Source organism: Apteryx rowi, unplaced genomic scaffold, assembly GCF_003343035.1.
Source record: "Apteryx rowi isolate R43461 unplaced genomic scaffold, aptRow1 scaffold_12, whole genome shotgun sequence".
Lineage (NCBI taxonomy): Eukaryota > Metazoa > Chordata > Aves > Apterygiformes > Apterygidae > Apteryx > Apteryx rowi.
The window spans coordinates 3,483,632-3,505,288 of record NW_020447419.1 but is presented as its reverse complement, the minus strand read 5'-3'; the positions used below and the strand labels follow the sequence as shown (position 1 = coordinate 3,505,288).

The 21,657-nt window shown below is 42.7% G+C and overlaps 1 protein-coding gene across 2 annotated transcripts; it reads right to left on the bottom strand.

Annotated features, from left to right (window-relative positions):
* Window positions 1-1,034: 1,034 nt before the first annotated feature.
* On the bottom strand, window positions 1,035-20,384 carry MYL1 (myosin light chain 1). Of its 2 annotated transcripts, XM_026088026.1 has the most exons (7): window positions 20,116-20,384; window positions 8,904-8,931; window positions 5,526-5,669; window positions 3,437-3,610; window positions 2,832-2,909; window positions 2,235-2,287; window positions 1,035-1,361 (listed from the first exon to the last, which is right to left on the bottom strand). In XM_026088026.1, exons 1-6 carry the CDS (start codon window positions 20,251-20,253, stop codon window positions 2,259-2,261), a joined length of 591 nt encoding a protein of 196 aa, XP_025943811.1. In that variant the 5' UTR covers window positions 20,254-20,384; the 3' UTR covers window positions 1,035-1,361; window positions 2,235-2,258. The 2 variants fall into 2 exon arrangements, with proteins under 2 accessions (XP_025943811.1, XP_025943820.1); XM_026088035.1 differs by lacking the exons at window positions 1,035-1,361; window positions 8,904-8,931; window positions 20,116-20,384 and adding exons at window positions 9,171-9,195; window positions 9,980-10,028.
* Between the last annotated feature and the right edge of the window lie 1,273 nt (window positions 20,385-21,657).

The window sequence follows — 21,657 nt, the reverse complement described above, 5'->3', positions numbered from 1 at the left end:
GTTGTGCCCGCGGGACCCCCCTGTAAATAACCTGCTGACTTATGTCTCTGGGCAGGGCGCAATTTGGAGATTAATTTGCTCCCCTCCCCACCAGCATGTTGAGGGGTTAAGCAGGAGATTTTTTTGCGAAGCCTCGGGAAGGAGGCAGCTGCTGCGCCGGCAGCTGCCGGCATGCTGCGGGTTATTCTCACGCTGGCTCCCCCTCCGCTCCCCGCTGCACCTGTTGTCACTTGAATTATGGTCATTTCATGCATAGTAACTTAATATGGCAAAGTTGGATTTTAATAGAACAAGCTGGCACTTGGAGGGGAGATTAAGGTAGCTTCGTGAGAGCTTAAGGAAAAGAAAAAGGAGCTGCGTTTAAGGGCAAGGGTGCGCAGGTGACAAAACTGCTTTGCGATGTAGTTACTCTCATGGTTGTCACCAAAGAGGAGCTCGGGCTCCTCTTGCTGCAGCCCCCGGGGCGACTGTGCTGGGGCCGGTTCCCCTGGTACAGAGCCAGTTGATGTTTATGATCTCTTGTTCTGTTTGTCCGTAAAGCTATAAATGCATCCGGTAGCTAGGCGCCCTTCCTCGTTGTGCTGCGGGCCCGTTCTTGCCGTTGCAGCACCGAGGAGGAGATTTTGCTGGGAAGAGCTGCTCCGCGTGGCTGTCTTTGGGCCGGGCCTGGGGTGCCACTGTCGCGGGCAGGGGAGCACCTTGCCCGGAGAGGCTGCTGAGCGCACGGGAGAGGCCGGAGCAGATGCCACCCTTGGAGCCGTTGACACCAGCCACCYGTTGTCTTTCTCCCAAGAGCAATTAAGTGCTAATCTAGGGAGTAGCTCCCTAATTACTCCTTCTCCCCATCCTCGAAGAAAACGCTTTTCACGCAGATTGAGTAGGGTGACTTCCTGAAGAAGATGTTTATATATTTTATTTTCATAAAACTTTATTTTGTGAAATACAATATACAGAGAAAATAAATTAAGTATTGGGCGCTGCTTTGGGTAGGGTTTGAACAGCTTTAGAGAAAGAAAGACTTTATAGCCCCAAAGTGACCACAGGGATTTATTGATGCTTTATTTTTCCAAGGGATTACATAGTTTCATTGGCAAACAACATGGAAAAAGATGCTTGGGAAGGATGGATGGTGGATGGTAGCACTTTGTTCCACCTAGCTTGCCTTAGTGAAAGTTCAGTTTTTGAAATGAAGGTGTAGTGACCCAGAGGGTGATATGTATGGATGCACTGGTAAAAAGTAGTGGGTTTGGAGGCACATCATCCAGTCCTATGTGGTATCCGTGTTGACAGTGATTGACAGAGCAGGAATTTCACTGAGACAAATCTCTGGTGCCATCTGGTCTTTCCAAATTCAGCTTGTTCTGGGAAGGAATGGGAGAGTTGGACTTGAAGTCACTTTACCTGAAGAAACACTTGCAAAATGATAAATCGAGCCCTTGATTTCTCACTGCTCCCTTTTAAAGTGTTTGTTGCATGCAAGGGTTGGAAATGTCCTTCCCAGGTTATTAAAACATAGTTTAAATGGGCCCTTAGACCCACAGTATCTTATGTTTGTATTTCAAAGACAGCTGCTGTTTTTTTTCTGTGGACAAAATAGTAGCATAGTAAGACTTTTTTTTCTCCTACTTGTACAGTACTTCTAAATGTGCAGGTACTTCTGACGTCCTGTTTTGACCACTGATCACGACTGTTAGAGTACTTTTATTTTCAGATGATTACTTCATTTTGTTTGAAGAACTGTTCTCAGTAGTTCACAAAGCTTTTCCAGCTACTCTCTGATTTTACTGCAACCTACGAATCAGAAGGCATTGTTTTGATTTCTTTTTTCAGTCAAGTGATCTCAAAGTCATTGTAGGATAAATGTCTCAAGCTGTCAATTTGCATAGCTTGAACTGTAATTTTGCCTTACAACAGAAGTCTAGGATAACATTTAAGCTTCAGCATTTTTATGCCCGCAGATGAACTGAGCGTTTGTTATGGTCTGGATATGTTATCTTAGACAAATCCACTAACCACTGCCTCAGTTTCCTCCAGTTCTAGAGATATGAACAGGATCCAGGAGTCTGGATTCCTGTTTTCTTTGCTCTTGTCCAACAGTCTATTTTGGTTTTATTCATATTATTGAGGTGATGATGTCATGTTGATTTGATAACCTATGTCTGGCCATGAGCAGGTAGAAACTATTAAGCGTAGCAAGAGGGACAAGGTTAAGCATGCAAAAGAGAAGGACATACCACTTGGAATCTGGGGAAGTCCACTTAGACGGACAAGATGTGCTTTACAAATGCTGTGGAAGAATACAGATATGATAGTTAGAAGGAGCAGCAAACATTGGTTTGGGAAATACCTTTAAAAATAAGAGCTGTTCATGAGCTGAAGTCATTAGAACTCTATATTAGGTCAAATCTGATCAGGAACTTGTCTTTAAGTGTTTAATGTTGTACACACCAAATTCTCTCCTTGCTCAGGTGTGATAAGAGTAAATATATGACAAATAAAGCACTTTTCCTAAGCATTAGCTGTGGGTTAGCTTTCTTACAACTATTGCAGCTTTTCCACAGAAACTCAGAGAGCCTAGAGATTTAGGGTTGACAAAAGTAACCTTCTCTGCTGTGGCTAAATCTAGCCTTTTTAGTAGTATAACTGCAGGCTAAGTATGTTGCGAATAGCAATGGTCATTTTCATGCATACTATACTTTTTTAGTGTAACTCAAATGCAGCTTTGTCTGATTTGCCTGAGAAGCCTCACCATTAAAAGCCAACTGCAAAGAAACTGGGAGTGAGAGCACGATGAAGTGTAGGATAAGATGATGTTGAACCCTTGTACCTACCCTCGTAGTTGATGCAGCCATTGGAGTCTTCCTGACCTTTCATCAGTTCTTCTACTTCCTCTTCTGTCATCTTTTCACCTGGAGAATGGGGAGAGCCCAGTTAATTATTATACAAACACTCAGCTAAGGCTGAACCCTAGAGATTTTCCAGAAGCTCTTTTTTTTTTTTTTTTTCCCCCCTCCTTCCTGGGTTAGTAACAAAAAAGACTTATAACTGAACTGAGCTTTTTTAATTTTAACTTTTCTTAGATGTTCTACACAAACACAGATTCTTGTTATGCTACAAAGTAAAGAAACTATGGGGCAAATCCTCTATCATTGTCCATATGCTGTGTGTTACAGCCTTTTCTCTCTATCCCTCAAGTTACAGGCATTCTTAATACCTAGCCTGAGCTGAGAAAAAGTAAAGCAAACCTTTTCTTTTGGGCTTCCTAAAGTGTTTTTTTGTTCACTTTCCCTTTGGCTTCCCAGTTCAGAAATCCAGAGTCTTGTCGGGCTTTTTAGCTTCCTACTTCCCTGGATCGGTTAGAACATCCTCTCCCTCTCTCATGCCTTCAGACAGCAGTAATTTTTTTTAAATACTCATAGAGATAATAATCCCTTACCCAGAGTAGCCAGTACATGACGGAGTTCGGCCCCCATGACTGTGCCGTTGCCCTCCTTGTCAAAAACACGCAGACCTTCAACGAAGTCTTCATAGGTACCCTGGTCTTTGTTGTTAGCAGCTGCTTGCAGCATGGGCAGGAACTCTTCAAAAGTAATCTTCTTGGCGTTCATCTCTGGAAAGAAGATACCAGTTACTACACTACGAGACCCTTCTACTTGTGTTCTCCTGTTGGGATATTCACCCTCAAGCATGGGAGAGTCTCCCGCCTCATTTGCTCACCTTTTTCTAACATTTATTCTAGCTTCTGCCCCAGGATTTGGCAGTTCCACTGCAGAATCTGGATTCTGTCTGTCTTATGAGAGGTTACATTTTCACATCCATCTGATTTTTCACATCATTGCTCCAGCCCTCTTTTCACACAGTCTTAGATATTTGTGTTTGTGTGCATGTTGTATTTTTCTTTCAGAAATGAAACTTGCTGTATGAGTTCATCTTTGAAAGGATAATAATGTTCTGGGAGTGGAGCTGCAGAATACAACACAGTAGAAATCTGGAACCCCAGACAGTGAGAGAAGGTGACCAGAGAGGGGTGTTTAGACTTAGGCAAGCCCCAGGAGTTGCCTACAACATGTTGCTGACCTCTTCAGGTTTCAAAGTGGCTGTTGGTTTGGGGATGGAGAAAAGGTGGCTAAAAATCACTGTAACCTTCTTTGTGATCCTTGATCTTCCCTTCCAAAGAGCAGGGCAGAAAATTTTGCCCTCTGTCTCAATTAATAAGAGAAGAAAAGCTGAAACCAGTTTACTGTATGCTATAAGGCCACATTATGAGCTGGAGTAAACCAAACCTAGATAGCATGAGTGGTGTTTATTTAACTAATATCAAAGGCAGTATTATGCAACAAGAGGTTCTGTTGCTTTGAACTTACTCTCTTCCTCCAGCTGCCACAGTTTGGTCTCAAGTTTTGTTTTCTTTTACAAATTAGTTTTCCTATTTTGCAGGCTGTCTTGGACCAGGTAGCAGAGATTATTAGCTTAAAAATAGACTAGCTAAAAATAGGAGTGTCCACCCAGCACATGATCAGTGTGCAGGTCCAAGGGCTCACAAGCTTGGTGTGTTTAACACCTTTGTTTTTGCCACCCAGAGGTGCTAGTCCTCAGGGAGGCTTGCCCCGAATGGCTTTTATTGGAGCAAGGCTGCCAAATAAAAGGATTGCTTTTTTTTCCCCTTAGATCTTTGCAAAGAGCAACCTTTAGCTGGGCAGATACAAAACGTGACAGATGAAAATGTAGGAGAGATTTTTGAATATATAATTATTATAGAAACTGTTTTACTACTAACTAAACAAAAATCACTGTTGGTTGTTGCTATAGTCACTTAAAGCACTGTGATGGTCTCACCTCTCTTAGTCCTTTACTTAGTGCTTCCCACTGGTGCTAATACTTAACTTAGGTTCTCTGAATGGTCCCTCAGAACATCCTCTCCCATGCCTGAGGGTTTGGATGCAATTTAGCCCATCTCAGTATGGTCCTACATGATTGAAATCAGGATCAGCTGCAGATAGGTCCCTGTTAAAAGGAGGCTACCATGGTATTTACCATTTCTTTTCTCTCTGGGAGGGGAGGAAAGGAAATAGAAAATGACAGCTAATAAAGGGCCAACGTGTGCCTCAGCATGTCTGGGTCTGTAGCCGTTTTAAGCAGACCACCACAGGCAGTGGAAATGCACTGGTGGGTTTCCAGTGTTGGAGCATGTCTCGGCTTGTGCACTGGAAAGGCCTCAAGAGGGGAGAGCATCAGCTGTTAGGAATGGACCTACAGCTCCTCAGCAGAGACTGGGGCACAGATGGATCTATGAGCCACGTGAGCATGTGTTATTCCTACACCAAGCTGACACCAAAGTGATCTCTATTTCTCTGTGTTCTCCACCGCCCTAGTCCTCTTCAAAATGAACTGGAGGTGTTCCCTGTATCCCTGCGGGCGAGATTGTCGTGCTCCCCTACAAGTGAAAGTTCCTCTCCCTCCTACTGTGACTGATGGTACTTGCACAGCCTGTGGAAGGGCCACGTGAGAGGCTGTAGGGTAGTTACCCTCTTTGCTGGGGTTGCCCAGGATTTTGTTGATCTCAGCGTTTGTAGGGTTCTGCCCCAGCGCACGGACAATATCGCCAACCTGGCTCAGGGTGATCTTGGCATCGCCGGTCCTGTCGAAGAGGAGGAAGGCCTCCTTGAAGTCTGCAAGGAAAGAGCACGAGTTAAATCAAGGCAGGCAGCTCTGCATTGACGAGTTGTATTGACAAAGATGCGAGTCTGTTGTCTCCTGGCATCTTTCCACCAGCTCTGGGGGAGTTAGCCAGGAGAATCTTTGGCCCACGATTCCAAGAAAAACGCCTCCCCTCTGACATTTTGGTTTCACTATTTTTAAACTTTTATATCTACCTTTCATATCTTTCCTGGTTCTGATAGCTATCAATAGCTTTGTAATTGATCCTGTAGTTATTTCAAGCACCGAGGAAGATAAGCTTGCTACAAATGCTGCCATTTAAGAACAGGTTTCTTTACATAGCATAGCAGCAGAAGGTGAAAATGTTCTTGAATAATCTGCTCCACTTTATTTCACCATGGGACTGAGACTCTTCTGTAAAAGTACCTAGCGGTGCAAAACATCTGCCTGCTTTGATGGGTCCTGTCTGCAATCCCAGTGTCTCAGCTACACAGTATTAATGGGAAACTTTAAAGGTGGATTTCAAATGCTCCTACTTTTGCTCTCCCTTAAAGCTGCCTTCTAATGACATTTTTACCCATGTTTGTTTTCTGTTGTCTGCCCTTTGTGATCTGTCTCTGCCTCTTACAGATCCTTGAAGATCCAGCTTCTCCAGTGGTAACCCTTGTGTGGTGCCTTATTCCAGTATATTCCCATTAAATAAATTTTGAGACTTTGCTCCTTTCAGTGCCCCCAAGTGATTATCATTCATTTATTTTCCCCTTTGCTGCGGACTAAGGACTTGGGGTACTGATACTTCTGTAAAAATCAGCGCAGGTAATCACCTTCATCACCTTGCCAGTCTTCATCTTCAGCTGCAAAGCTCCATATTAATCATCTTACTGTATTTTTTCAGTCTTTTTAAAGTATTTGTTGCAATAAGTAAAGAAATATGTAAAAAGTCAAGCGTTTAGCTAAAAGGCTATCTTTGACCTTCATAGGTCAAGGGCAGCTTGGTCTGTACTATTGATCTTTTCTGCACTGTGATGTCTGACCATGCTGTGTTTTAACTCCAAGAAAACCAAGTGAAACATCTTTCTCTCTAGCGGCCTGTCTGATCTGAAAGGGCGTCATGACCAAGCGAGGCTTTGTGTTTCGTAGCGTGCGTAGATGGAAATTTTTTTTTTTTTGCCTTGGGGCAGACTTAAGAGTAATAAACCACATCTCTAATTATGTCTTCATTCATCTTATGCTGGAGACGTATGCAACAGAGGTATTTAGGTTCTTGCTTTAGCCACCCACRTACTGCCTCACTGGAGGAGTTGCCGGCACCCAGTAAAACTGCTGATACAGGTTGTAGGCCCAATAGGCTGTAATCTAATATGTCTGAAACTAATCCCCTTACTGTCTGATGTGCAAGACCTATAATCCTTTAGTGCTAACACTCTCCCCTTACAACTTTTATTACAGACTGTAAAATCGAGGCCTTTTGGACCTGCGTAGAGCTTCCCCTTACAATCTACCAGCTTCATATTGGCTCCTGCTCTAGCAGCTGAGGTTGATGGAGCTGTGCTGATTTATGCCATATGATCCAATCTTTCTTCTGGTTCATGAATGACATTTACCTACAGTTAAGTGTAAAACAATGCCAGTTTGTTGTTAGCAAAACCATCAGGAGAGTTTCTCTATTTTGTGAATCCCACAAAGTTTTATGTTCATTGGGTTATGGAAACAGCTCCCTGGTTCAGAGAAAAGGGCCCAGCTTTATCTTTGTCTCATATTGCAGTGAAATGCATACCTATCTTTGCTGGTTTTCAGTTTATACCTCTGCTGGAATAAGCAGGTCTAAAATCTGTCTCTGAACAGGGTTATGCCCAGCTGTTGGTGTGTCAGCGTGTGTGGACAGAAATAGCTATGGAGGGTGGAGCATCAGTGTTTCAGGGAAATCCTCCCTCTCTCAAGTGCCTTTTAATTGCTCCCCTACTTGGTTCAGTCAACACAGCATTACAGCAGCTGGATGATCTGAAATATGGAAGGAAGCTGAAAAAAAAATCTGTTGCTTTGTTATACATGCCAGTAGCTTTGAATTGATGGCATTTTTCCATAAAGCCTCCTAACCCTTTTGTAAAAGTTCTACAATTACAAAGTGAGGATGAGTCCAAATAATTTCCTTTGTGATCAGGAGTGTYTGGACTGGAGGAAGAGGCACATTTACAGCACTGTACCCCTCCCTGTTGCTTTTGATGGTTAGGATGGTGTAACCTCGAGCAGGATCATGTTCAGGAAGTTTAGGGCTCTCTGTTAAGACATGCTTCTAGCTATTTCTCTGCCTCTGGATTTTTAGTAAATCCTTGTATTTTTCCTTCTAAATACTTTGTTCATGGTTGGGGAGTCTACTATATTTGAGTGTGGGTTTTTTTTTCTTTTTACTTTTACTTTTTTTTATACCTGTGTTACTTACTATAACCCAAATGCATCTATGAAGATATTAAAACACTTGGGCATAGATTTCTAAGGCTTTGATAGGGATTTTTTTTTAATATCAAAACTTTTAATCAGGTCTATCTAGCGGATTGGGGAAAAAAAAAAATCTGGAACTTGCTGGTGACTTGCTGAAAGGCAGGAAGTACAGCACAGTGCTTTACAATCACAGCATATCCAGACTGATACGTTATATGCAACAGTTCATGTGAGTCGTTTATTTGCTAACTATTTCCATGTTTCATAAACATATTCACAGTAAAACAGCCTCTCTTTTCCCCTTTCCACACATCTCCTGGCAAAAGTATCAAGCAGATCTTTGGTAAAATCTCTTAAACCTTCTGTTCATGTAAAATTGCAATGTCACTACAGCTAGGTTAAATCTTCTGCTCCCTCCCTCCTTCTGTTGTCCTTCCTCTGTCTATCTCCCTTGTGCTTTTAAAGAACAACGCCCATTTTCATCATCCTTTAGAAGAGTCATTACATGAACACAGCTGAAAAATATTCAGCTGGCAGAGCTGGTAACACCGTCCTATTCCCTCTTCATGCTGTTGCATGAACTTATCAGCTCAGGCAGCACATAAACACCCAGATAAATTACATGGGAATCTAAGGTCAGATTCTTGGTCAGTGCAAGTCAGCATAGCACCTCGGAAGTCAAGAGTGTGGTGATTTATATCGGCTAAAGTCCCAGGTCCTCCTTTTGTAAAGGTTAAACCTCCTAGCTTGTAGCTCCTATTCGAACCCATGTACAGGTAAAACACATTGGCTGTCTTGTAACTTACCATCCTGTTGCTCCTTGGAGAACTCGATCTGTTGGAAGGAAATCAATCACAAAAAATAACTTAGGAAAGGGGGGCTAGGGGAGAACCTGTTTGTTTTTAAAGCATCCAGTTCAATCCATGAGTCATCTTCCAAAGCAGTAGAAATATAGCCGCTCAGAGGTGCAGAAGTAATTCAGATATCAACAGGGCTGTTAAGACTAGTGAATATTTAGCGTTCAGTAAATGTTGTTTTCCCCACTGTTAAAGTTTAATTTTTATTTCACTTACCATTAATTTGGTCAGGAGTGAAGGACTGCAGTTGGGAAGAAAAAAAGAGAGAAAAAAGAGAACTAGTACTGCTGAAAATGCACTGAGAGAAAGCAAATAGCACAAGGTAGCTGAGCGCCCTGGCATCTCTGTCTTGCCTGATGCAATTAGGCCATGGCAACCTAAACTAACAACCTGCCTTGTAAAAAKATAACACCAGGTCTATTTTTAAAGATTCTGCTGAAATCTGCATCCCAGGGAAAGCCAGGGTTGTGGTTTAAGCAACACAAATCTTAAATCTCTTAACTAACAAAGAAGTTGTTAATGTACAGTCAGGTCATTTACTGCTTTAATACAGACCCATTTTATTAAGATCCTTTGAAGTAAAATTGCTTAGCAAGCAGCTTTTTACATTAGCTTAGAAAATAAACCCATCCATTAAAGTCTGTGTTTCAAATTAGTTTTTGACAGTACATTGTTTCATAAACTACTAAATTATGATATTTTATTATACAAAAATATTGCTATTTTCCCTTGCAACTTTAGCAGGTCGCGTCAGATAAAAAATGCTTAGCAGATAGCTCTAGCAAATTGTAACTATCCTGTCTAAAGCTACAGGAACCACAGTTCTACCACTGCCTAGTGCAGAACTTCAGGCAAACTGGACAGCCTAACACAGTCCATTAGGTTTGTTTGGCTTTCCTTCCTCAAACCAAACTGTTTTCTTCTGGCCCGTCTCTCCCCCTAGAACTAACTCAAGCAAGAAGCCGGATTTACTCATGTAAAACACACTGGCTGACTGCTAAACATTAGCTTTCCAGTGGACCCACCATGATTGAGAGTTGGAAAAGTAGAGCAGCAGACAGGCAGGAGGGATTAGCTGAGGTCTCTGAGAGTGGTCCTGCTTTCCTGGCCTTTCTTCCTCTTATTTATGTGGAGGCGCTGACGACACTGCCTGGATTAGGTGTCAGAAGGAAACCGCCACTCCCCTTGGCGAGTTCTTTAGCTTTCTTAGGGCAAAGTGACAGAAGGCTCCATGTCTTGATGGACATTTTACAATGACTATTTTTAGGAGGCCGGAGAGAGGCAGGGAGTGGCAAGCAGCAGTAAGTTTGGATCATGTCAGCAATTTCTGGGTCTGTATCATCAAGATGGGATATTCCTTATCTAGACCTACCAAGACTTCCTTATAGGGAGGGCTCCTCTTTCTCCAATAAGCTCTAAAGTCAGCAAATGAAGAGTGCTGGGGACAAGAAGTCCCACGTGTTTGCCCAGCTGGCTGGCTTTCCACGTGGCTGGCTGGTTGCATGTTGTTAGGTGCAGCTGGATGGTAAGCTCTGGGCTTGTTTCAAAGCCCACARAATTGCTAGGACTCCTTGTACCCCTCCTGGGCTTTGCTCAGCCCCTTTTTTGGATAATGTATTGGTCAATGATAGCTCAGTGATGCTGCTGCTTGTCTGCCCTGCTGCAGTCTAGGTATTGGCGCTGAGCGGAAGATTCACATGCTGACACGGGTGGTGTCTGACTACGGAGCTCTTCTGCACTGGTCACGTTTTCCAGATTTTTAACATTTTTAAGGGAAAACTTATCTATGTGTTTTGGAACCAGTTGCATTTCTAGACTTGCAACTGATGTGGAGATGTAGCCTGCAGGGCAGTAGGAAATCGGTATCGGCAGTAGCCTGTACTCTGTAGGACCCCTTCCTTATAGGGCTGGCATTAAACAGGGCACCAGAACTTCAGAGCTCACTGGTGTGGTGAGAGGAGAAGGAGTTGCATGGCAGAACTGAAGATGTTTTTCTGATGTAGACAGGAAGGAAAAGCAGTGGTAGAGGTAGGGACCCTCAAAAAGCTTTGTGAAGTGGATGGATGCCTTTTAACAGTGGGGAAGGAGGGGCTTGCTTTTCAGGTTGCAGAGCAGAGGTGTTGTGGTGGGCTTGCAAGTGAGGAGTTCCCAGATATGTCATAGGAGGGAGAAGCTGCAGTTTCTTCAGTAGCTAAGGCCTAGTCCCGCCGCATAGCATCCTCCAAGCCCAGACCACATCTCCAAATTCACTGAGATGCTGTAAAATGGGAGATGTTTCCTCCAAACTTCTTCCTCTCCCTGTCACCTCAACTGGATCAAGAGGGTCATGCAGCCAGGGTAGGAATGGTTGAGGGACAGATACAGACTCTGCAAATTCAAATCCAGGCTCTCTCTAATTTCTATCAATTTCCTTTGTTGCACACTCTCCTTTCCTGATTCTCCAATGGTAAAGTGTGATTAATAAGAGAGATTCTTTCTCCTGTAGCACAGTTAGGTGCCCTGAAGACAAGTATAACCTTTCTGAACATCTGACTATTCTCAGTATATTGAGGGCTCTGAAAGAAAGAATCGAAACCAAACAGACCTTATTATTTTTTTAAAACTGAACAATCAAAATAGGTCAAAATATTATGTTAGATTGGTGCTTTTAACCTACTCCCTCCCCTTTTAAAAACTAAAGATACAATACAGAGAAATTTCTAAGCAAGTCATTTTAGCTGAAAAATATTTTGTCAAAACAGATTCTTTGTGCTTTGGAGGAATATCTGGAAAACATACAGAGCATGAAAAATGCTACACAGCCTTCACTTTTGATTGTTCTGTTATCTGTAATTTATTAGCACCTGGGAACAGGGACATATTCAGGAAAGAGTGCAGCCACGACCAAGTGGGTTGCATAGAAAAGGGAGCTGATGCTTTTGTCTGCATTAGCCGCTGTAGGTGAAACAGTGCAGACCCCCTGGTCAATCCTAGCTGTGGTTGAAGCTCGGGCAGTGAGAAAGCTAGTATAGAACTTGGCCATCAGTCTAAGGCATTATAGAGGAGCTTTCTAAAGGCTTTGGCAGAGCTGAAATTTTGCCTGGGTCCATGCAGTATGTTGCCTTTTGTGGAATTTCCCTTTTGCTCTCGGCCTCTCACTCTCTACTCCTGGCAACTGGAAGATGTTTCCTTGAAAATATGGTGTTTTTTTTTTTTTCTTTAACCCAAGGAAATGTTGGATTAATTCTCTAGAATATTTTTTCTCACTTTCAGATCAGCTTTATGGTTGGTTAAAACAAAATCCATCCCAAAAGATTGAGAAGGGTCTTTGTCTAAGCTGACTGAACTCCTGACTATATGGGACTTTAGCTCAGATTTTACATAAGAAAATACTGGTTTACTACAGCAGCCCTTCATTTTATTGCTGACTCTTGAATAAAAGTGCACTGCACAGAATTTTGCTGTGGAGAAGCAGTCTAGCGTGGACACGCTGCATGCTCTCACATTAAGAATCACCTTGCTCTAAGTCAATGTAGTCTGTTATAGGCTTAAAATGCTGCTCTGTTTGAGTAAGGGCACCTACAGATGGCCTCAGGATACAAAATATTTTGAGTGATCCTTTCAAAAATTAAGGGTATAATTAGGAAGGAATATTTTACAGTGGATCTGCTCTTTATTCTAATCCTGACAATGTTCTCTGTATTGTTAAAAAACGATGATTCCATGGGCACTAGAGAAGAATGAAAACTTAAAACTTCAGGGAGTTGAGTTGAAAAAACAAAAAAAAACAACAAAAAACAAGCAGAAATAATAAAAGGTTGAAGGAACTGCAATACATGGAAAGACCAGAAGGACCTGGATTTCTCTAATTTGACTCAATCCTGATTAATGGACTAATTATTATCCAGAAGAATGTTTACACCAAAGAAAAGGTTTTAAAAGGTTAAGGGTTCTCCCTGTATTGTTTGCAACCACCTTATATCTCTCTTGTTGCTACATAGAGGCATTTTGACCAGATCCCAGCTGTATAGGGTGTGCGTATGGGGCGACTTGAATGCAACTTTTTTTCAGCAGGTAAGCGTAAGACCCAATCCACACGAATGTTTATTTCCCAACTGCTATCTAAGTTCCTAACTTCCCATCCGATCACCAGCTCCTGGGCAGCAGGATCCAGACCTTTGCTGCGTCGTGCTGTGYGCGCCTGGTGAGGTTGGCGGTCACGGGGGCTGAAGTAGAGCCCTGCTGAGTGACAGTCACTCCGTGCTCACCATAAATGTGTCAATGTCTGGGCAGGGTGAAAAGCCCTGGGAAAAGAGGCTACTGGAAGCTAAAGTTGCTCTACCTGCTTGTTCCCCTTTGGGTGAATTATAGAGAGGAGAAATATCTCTGTTAGGATTTGATTAGAGAACCACCAGATATTTCAAAGTACTTTCTCCATAGAAAAGACTGAGAATGTACTGAATGTCTCAGAGGAGATCGGAGGGGAGAAAATTAGAGAATCTCCTGGGACTCTTAAATAATTAATCTCCTATACAGGATGACTTTTTTTTTTTTTGGTAGGGATCAGCTTGGATTGTGCCTACAGCAGTTCATACGATATCTGCTTGCCGTTAATGCCTGATCCTTGATTAATATAGCTGCACATATTTTCTAGTAGACATCATCAAGTACAGGATTACACAGCTCTCAAACACCTTTGAAAAGCGGGCTGTCGTTCTCCAGTCCCTCACCCTCCTTTGATAGCTCTGGGATCAATGCCGTGGGTCTCGGAGAGGCTACTTCTCATTTAGGGAAGAGTCAACGGCCTCATGGATTTAGCCTCATGTCTTTTATGGGGCAAAGAAATATTAGGAGCAAATAAGCTCTCAAGAAACAAAGCTCCATTTTTAGAATGAAACTGCCTGGAAATACAATAGAAGAAAGAATAAGAATAAGAACAAGCACCACTAATATATGAGAAAGAACTGTGTGTGAGATACCATCAGGGTTGGAAGAATAGTTCAAAACCTCTCTTAATTTAATGAACTTAACCATGGATGAATTTATTTATTTATTTATTTTCCCCCAACTACTCTCTGTAACTTTACGGATTGTTTAATTTCAAGTTTGTAACTTTGCAGTTACTGTACAGTTGCACAAAAATTTTTGGATGAGCCTTGCCAATTCGATTAATGAATGTGCCCTTCTAAAATGTCTGGGAGTGAAATGTGCTCCAGCTGCGCTGCTGATCATACCGTTTTGCATGGATTTCATTAGCTTCATAGGAGGAGGTGACATTCAGTTGGACTCATTTGTAGAAGTGTCCCTTTTTCTAATTGCATTTGGTTTTGCATGAATGTGTGTAATGGAGAGGATGTGTGGAGGAAATGTGAGGCTTTGGAGCTCTACTCCAATCTCAAAGGGATTTGTTGTTTTAACGTGCCTCCCAGTGGCCATGTTGGAGTGTTAACATTATTGCTGCTTGACATTTAAGCGCTATGCAATAGAGCAGCCAGCTGAAAGTGCTTTTTGGCAATACATGTGAGATGTAAGAAAGCCTCAAGGAAGCAGGAGCAAATTTCCAGCTATGGTTGTCTCAAATCTCCTTACAGGCAACTTCTTTCTTTACTTGTCATTGGCTAAATTGGTCACCTTCTTTATACCTTACGTAAGATAAATTCAAATATCTTGTTGCTATCTCTCCGTGCTCGAAGAGGTTTAAGAGAGTATTTTAGAAATATTTTCGACTTGTTTCAATTCGTTGAGGGGAAGAAGGCTCCCCCCTGCAACTGCTGCTAACACTAGAAATTAGTTTAAGTGAGCTTTCGAAATGTTAGTCTTGGTGTAATTTGCTTTAGCTTCCATTATTTCTACCAAAACTTGTCACTCCTCAGACCCTCCAAAGGCTATAGGTAACTTCTTTTAATTTCTGCCAAAGCCACGAATTGCTAAGAATAGATCTTAGTACAAATCATTATTTTTCAAACAATTTTTAGGCTAGCAAATGTAAGAAAAAATATCTGCTGATATATGGGTAATTTCTACTTCTGAGGGACTCCTTGCTTAGTAGCACATTACAAAAAAAAGGAGGCAAATTGTTCTGTAAAAAAGAAGTTTCTGACAAAAAGTGTTTGTTTGTTTTTTCTTTTTTTTTTCTTTTTTTCCTTCTGGTTTTCAACACTGTCCCAAAGGGATGTCTCGGTGCGTGGCTGAGTGTGATGTCCAGATTACCTGCCCTGGGACGCCTTTGTGCTGCGCCTCGGCTATGCAGTGACTTGGTATCTGCCTGCAATTGCAGCCTGGCCCTGGCAAAGGCGGCGTGGCTGATGGGGGCGAGGGATTTGCCAAGGGCTGTTCTGCTCTGGGTGGATCCCGAGTGCCGCGATGTCTCAGTGGTCAGAGTTGGAGCAGAAAGCTGATCTGGATGGTGTCAGGTGCTTTTGCTTTTCTTAAAACTAAGTCATATTTGCATTTGCCCCCTTTGAGCCTGAGGGGCGCTTGGGACTAGTGACCTTGCCCTACGGGTATATATGTCCTAGAGAATCATTCTGGAGTCCTCACTGGAGTTGGATCAGGCACAATCTGAAGGCCTGGGGCAAATATTTCAGCCAAAACCTTATCAGTTTCTAAGAAAGCCCTTAGCAATATGAGTAAAGCTACTATTAACATTCCTGTTCTCATCCTACCACATCAAAAGTAGTTTGTCTGCAGCATGATCTCTCTCACAGCGCTTCAGCTGACATTTGCAGTCCCACGTGCCCTCCAGCCCAGAAGCTTTCTGTCAGTGCATTTAGCGAGTTTACCTCTCTCTGGTTATATCCAATGCAGTTTCTGTTCAGAGATGACCTACYTGAGTAGTGAACGCAGTAAGAATTAAGGACACTTGGAGAAACAGTTTTATACTGTCTTAAGAGCTCTGTATTTAAAAAYAAAATGATCACACAGGTTTGCTTCCATGCAGCAGGCTTCATCATGCATCACACAGTTAAGCAAGGGCTTAGTAAGTTTTTGCTGATAGATAGTTCTGATTTTTGTTTTTATTTTTTTTCCCTGAAGATGCAGGTAATTTATTATCTGCAATTGGGCACTGCATAACTGGGCTCCTGTGCAGGGATTTCAGTCCTGAAAGCACTCTTTGCCAAATGAGCATCACTTACAGCATGGAGAGCTGTGGGAGCCTGATTGCTTTGCATTGCTAGAGTCACGCAGGCGTTTCTTTTGAGCAAAGGGCCTGGTGCAATACCAGATCAGGGCGCTATGCTTTTAGTGGAGGCCTGTGAGGCACCGAGCTCAGCATCTCCAGCACCCAGGTCCCAAAGCATTGCAGTCAGTGCTACTAGATTGGGTTTGGTCCAGTGACTGGTGGTATGTGCTGGGAAGTGCCCTTAGATTTCTGACAAAAAACAGTATGCTCTTCACATTGGTGATATGGGTTGAGTTAAATGCAAGGAAACACGGGCAATGTGAAGTTTATCCGTTCCCCACTGCCTTTGTTGTCCCATCCCAATTACTGCAGGTGTAGACCTGTAAGAGTGCTGGCCATCAGCTGGAAGCTTCTTCTCACTGCAGTGTGTGCATGAGAAGGAAGTTGACCAGACGGATGAGCTGCCTTTTGGGAACTGTCCTTGGCTACATTTTAAGTACAAAATTCCTGGGGGCTCAAGAAATTGACCCAAATGGTCTTTCCTCTCTTAATTGTGGTCCATTCCTGTTGTAGTCCATGTGGTAACCCTCAGACATGTCCAATTTAAATTATTAACCTCTATACCTAACATTCAAATCCAGGGCATGCTAATAATATGGAAAACTGAAACTAAAATTCAGCTTCAAAAGACCTGGGCAAAGCAGATTTCTGAGTTCTATGTTGTTTTCTGAGTAGGGAAAAAAGAGGCTTTAAACTTCCCTGTCAAAAGAAGATCACCCTCCTTCTCCCAGTCTATGCCTTGACTCTGCGTAGCTGTTACACTATAGCCAAAGATGAGCTGAGAAAGGGCAGAGTGTGGAGTCTTGCCTCTAGCAGTATTCAGTTTTCCCGTTAATCAGTTTTGTAGTCAATAGGTGGTGCTCAAAAATAGCGAATCCCATACTGGCTGCTACTAGTGCTAGCAAACCACCAAATATGTTTTAAATGAGTCAATTGAAGGTGAAGAGGAACAATTTCTATTAGCAAGTGGGGTGAAAGGCCTGTCACCGCTTCTGAAGGTGACTGGTGATTTTTGGGGTGCCTGCATTTGAAAGTACCCAAACTGAGACATCTTAAAAACAGGCCTGACTTTCAAAGTGTGCACCCCAAAAGGCTTTGAAAACCCGGTTCCCTGAAGATGTGCCAAGCRGGGCATTTAAGAGTAAGGGTAACCCAAAAGGAAACCATATATGAAAACCATTTTCTTAAGTTTTTGTTTTGAAGAATCTTGTAATCTCTGATGACAATTTAAAACAAAGCACAATATTGGCTTACTTGGTGTAAATAAACCCTTGTTAGATGATTCTATGCTTACCAGCTCCAGTCATAACAGTTAGGAGGAGCATAGATGTCTTTTTATGAAAGCTGAGAAAGCCTTTTAATGTGTGTTCCTGTTGTGTGGCCCCCCAGATTGTCGTGAGCAGCACAGCCTGGCATTCCTGGTAACCCCTCATTAGTAGCAAGCTTCAGCATGGCCACTAATTCCTCTGAGGAGTGGAGGGGAGGCTACTTGATCCTGTTCAACGTGCTGGAGGCTTTGACTCCACTCCTGTGCAAAGAGCACCATGGCAGGATCATTTACTGAGTGTCCAGGTGGAAAGCTTAGCTTTTTAAGTAGTCTCCACCTCCAAAGTTTCATTGGAAATGATGCTGTGTCTTTTCCTGTGCTGATGCTTCACTGGTTGACTGGAAGGATTGGTTAACGCTAGTGAAGGGACTAGACTAAAATTCAGAAAATGTGGATTTGATTCCTGACTCTGCCGCATACGTCTCCCAGGCAAGTCGGTTGTGAGAAGGCATTATTTCCCTTCGTTGCCTGAGCTCTCAAAGGGTGAAGTTTGGTAACCCAGGACTGGTTGGGACCTTGGGAGGTCATCCAGTCCATACCCTCTGCTCCGAGGCAGAATCAGGCATGCCATGATCATTCCTGATTTCTTTTGAAAGGGCTCCACGCTCGAGGCGCCATGATGCGCCTGGGCAGGCTGTGACCGCTGTGGGGACTTGGGCGAGAGGGGAAAGTCAGGGGATGGAGGGGATATCTGTCACCCTCGCATGCAGCATGGGTTTCTGCATCACGTTATGGTCACRGCTGTACAGTTGCGTTGTGTGGCTGGGTACCCACCGCACTGCCGTGTGGTTCTGTATCCGCATTCACGCAGCCCTTATCTTTACTCACTTGCAAATAGGAATAGTGATGCTTATGTGCTGTCATTAGTGCTAGAAGAATAGTTTGTTTTTACTAGTCCAGGTTCCCCCCCCCCTTCATAGAGAAAATATCATGTTTGATATTATCTTTCGAGAGAAAGAGAGAATTTAAGCATACTGTCTTCTTTTATCCGTCTGAATATGACAAAACCCAGATCGTTCTCTCTTTGTTACCAGTATATATCTCCTGCTGTAACAGAGGACTGTCTGGGTAAAGGAGTGGGTCGTACTGAACTGCAGAGATGCCTCAGACTACAGCCTGCCATTTTTTAACTGGTGATATACTATTAAGTCTATTTATGTAAAGATAGATTAGCTAGGATCACTGGAGTTGAAAATTCTATTTTCTCCTAATGAACTGGACAGAGAGAGCCATCAAATCACATTAAATTATTTAGTAGGAAATCTAGCTTGCATCCCCTCATCTCTGGAGATGAGTGAAATGTGAGGTCTAATCTAATTTTTAGACAGTATTCTCAAAAACAGTGGGCTTTCTGCATATCCTTTATTATGATTGTTCTAAATATTTCAAAATGTATTTCTTCTTCTGGTTTTATTTTGCCAGTGAATTCAGATTGTCTTATTGGAAACTACATACTGGTTCAGCAAAATACTGACTTATTGGAACAGGCTGGGAAAACTAAAGAAAACTTCAAGAAATTTATCTAAACGGGTCATAATCCTGGGACTATATGAATAACGGAGTGTATTTATTAAGGTAACTTTACCACAATTCATCCTGAGATTAAAATGAGTAGGTCCCATTAGGAGTCTTTGTACTCCTTCTTTTCTCCATAATAGGCATGATTCCTTATGTAGAACTTTGTAAACTCATACTGGGACCAATCAGCTTGTTAGGTAGGTGGAGAATAACTATTTATAGTCGTAGCCGAAGGAATAGATCTGTCTCCTCATCTCTGTCTACTTCACCTCCCTCTGCTCTTTCCTAAATAAAGAATTTGCTAGCATGGAGGAGTTCTCTTCCGAGTGTCAAGGCAGCAATTAATGATGCTGATTGGCATGCAAAGTCTAAAGACAATATGAGTTCAAATGAAGGTGCTGTCAGAGGAAAACCTCCAAAAGACTTTTCCTCTTTGTTGCAGCAACCAGCAACTTATGAGCAAATGTATAAGGGGAGAGGAAATCACCTGAAACAGTTCCATACAYGGCTTTCCAGCTCATGGTCTGAATCAGTGTTTGTTGTATGATGAAAATGGAAGAAGAAAAAAAAAAAAMCAACTGCCAAATCCCTCTTTTTATTCCTCTGGGTATTTTGGGGTTTCTGCTTTTAAAGATAAGTGATACTGATTTCAAAGCACATGACCAAGAGGTCATCAGATGTTTGCAAAAATTTGGAAAGGAATTTGAGAGAAAACTGCAAAACAATGTATGATTTTAATACAGCACTATGGGAAAACATTGCATTTCAAGTTTCAGTAACCCTTTCCAGTCCTCATGCATCTGCTTTAGGTTTTTTGGCAGAACTTTTAAATTCAGCTTTACCAAATGGATTAGACTGATCTGATTTGGTCAGAAGTTCTGAGGGCCACCCTCCAAAACACTTTGGAAACCACCAGGCTTTACTCTTGTGTTAAATCATGCGCCATGCCTTACACACCTCCAGCTACTTAAACAATCAAAAGCTCAGCCAGATCAAGAAATCCATTGATTGAGGTTACTCATTCATTTCACTGCAGTCCCCAAACTGGAACCAAGCACACACAACGTTTCACCGCAGGTTCCAGCAGGGACTCTGCTAACTTCCCCGTCTGAGAGCGCTTTGGGTCAGCGATCAGCACACGTTCATCCATTTACCTTGATGCTCTTGAGATCAATTGCTGGTTCTTTGGGTTTAGCTGGTGCGGGTGCTGGTGCGGGTGCTGGTGCAGGCGCTGGTGCGGGTGCGGGTGCTGCAGCAGCTGCGGGTTTCTTTACGTCCTTCTTTGGTGCCATTTTGTTTTGTTTAAATTTGAAAGTAAAGGTGCCCCCCAAAAAAACGTTAGAAAACCCTTAAAAGTGATTCCTGGGAGAGGAGCAGTGGTCAGAATGATCTACAGCCTGTGGCTTGGAGGTGGACCCAGTGTCTTAGACTCTATAAGGGCATATATATATTTCACTTAGTGCCTCGTACAATCCCGACACATGCAGCTGGATTGGACAGTTTGCTAATCAAGGGGGATGTCATTCCAGCTCGGGCTATAAATGGAATATAAGAGTTCAGGGCTTCATAAGATCAAGGGACTTCAGTGGCTTTTCCCCCCCCCCTCCCCCTTTAAAACCCCCAACCACCTCCCCTGCGTTTTTTATGCGTGAAACAGAGAGGGAAATATGACAAATCCAGTTTCAGATCTTCTGTTGATGTTCCGGCATGGATCGAACAGCCCTTTTTCTCAGCAGAATTTTAGTTCTGCTTAAGTAATAAATCTTTCTTTCCTTCCCTCCCCTTTCCCCCATGCCTGCGTATCGCTCCAGGAGTATTTGGTTTCAAGCAGGAATTTTGACTTTCATGGCTGGGAAGATCATCAGTTTCCAAGCTCATTTGCCTCTCTCCCCACAGCCCCTACTTCTCCTCCGCTTCCTTCTTTAACAAGGAAGCGTTGATCAAGCAAGGGCTCTGGGTGTTTAAAAATAAAACAGACGAATATGGAAAACACTGCAGTACTTTCAGCCAAGGCGACTCTCCCAGACCCTGARTGTTTTTCAGCTGCTTTGACTATTCCTTTCTATCACAAATGCTGTGTTTAAAATTGAAAATTGCTTCCCTTAATCTTTCCCTTTGATCTTCTTTTTTCTCTCCTATGGATAAGCCGAGCCCCTGATAGAAAGGATGTCAGCTGGATGTTGTGTTTTCCTACACAAAAGGTTTCCTTTTATAATTTATTTATAATCACAAGCTAGCCACCAGGCAAAGGAGGTATTTGTGTTTTCACTCTGTTTGATTACCCATCTTAAGCTTCTTACTTATCCTTCCACCCATTAGTCTCCAGAGGGACACCTCTGTTCCCCATGCTCTCCAGTTGTCACTGGAAGACACAACTTTCAGAAGGAGACAGCTTTTGTTTTCACTAGGCTTTTTTTCAGCACAGCAAAAGAGCTTCTAACTCTCTTGAATTCGATGATTCCCCCTGCTCCATATAATTCAGATTTTTTGCAGAAAAATCCAGGACTGTTGTTTGTTCTTCCCTTGTCTAGCAATCTCTCTCCCATTTACTCCCCAGACTCCTAAAGCTCTGTGCTAATAAGTGCAGGGCTCTTGATAGGGTTATTATTTCTGTTTTGTGAATCCCTCTGTAGAGTGTTTTGTAATTAGAAATTTGGAGTCTGAAGGTCTGGACAGACCCGTCACATTCCAAACCC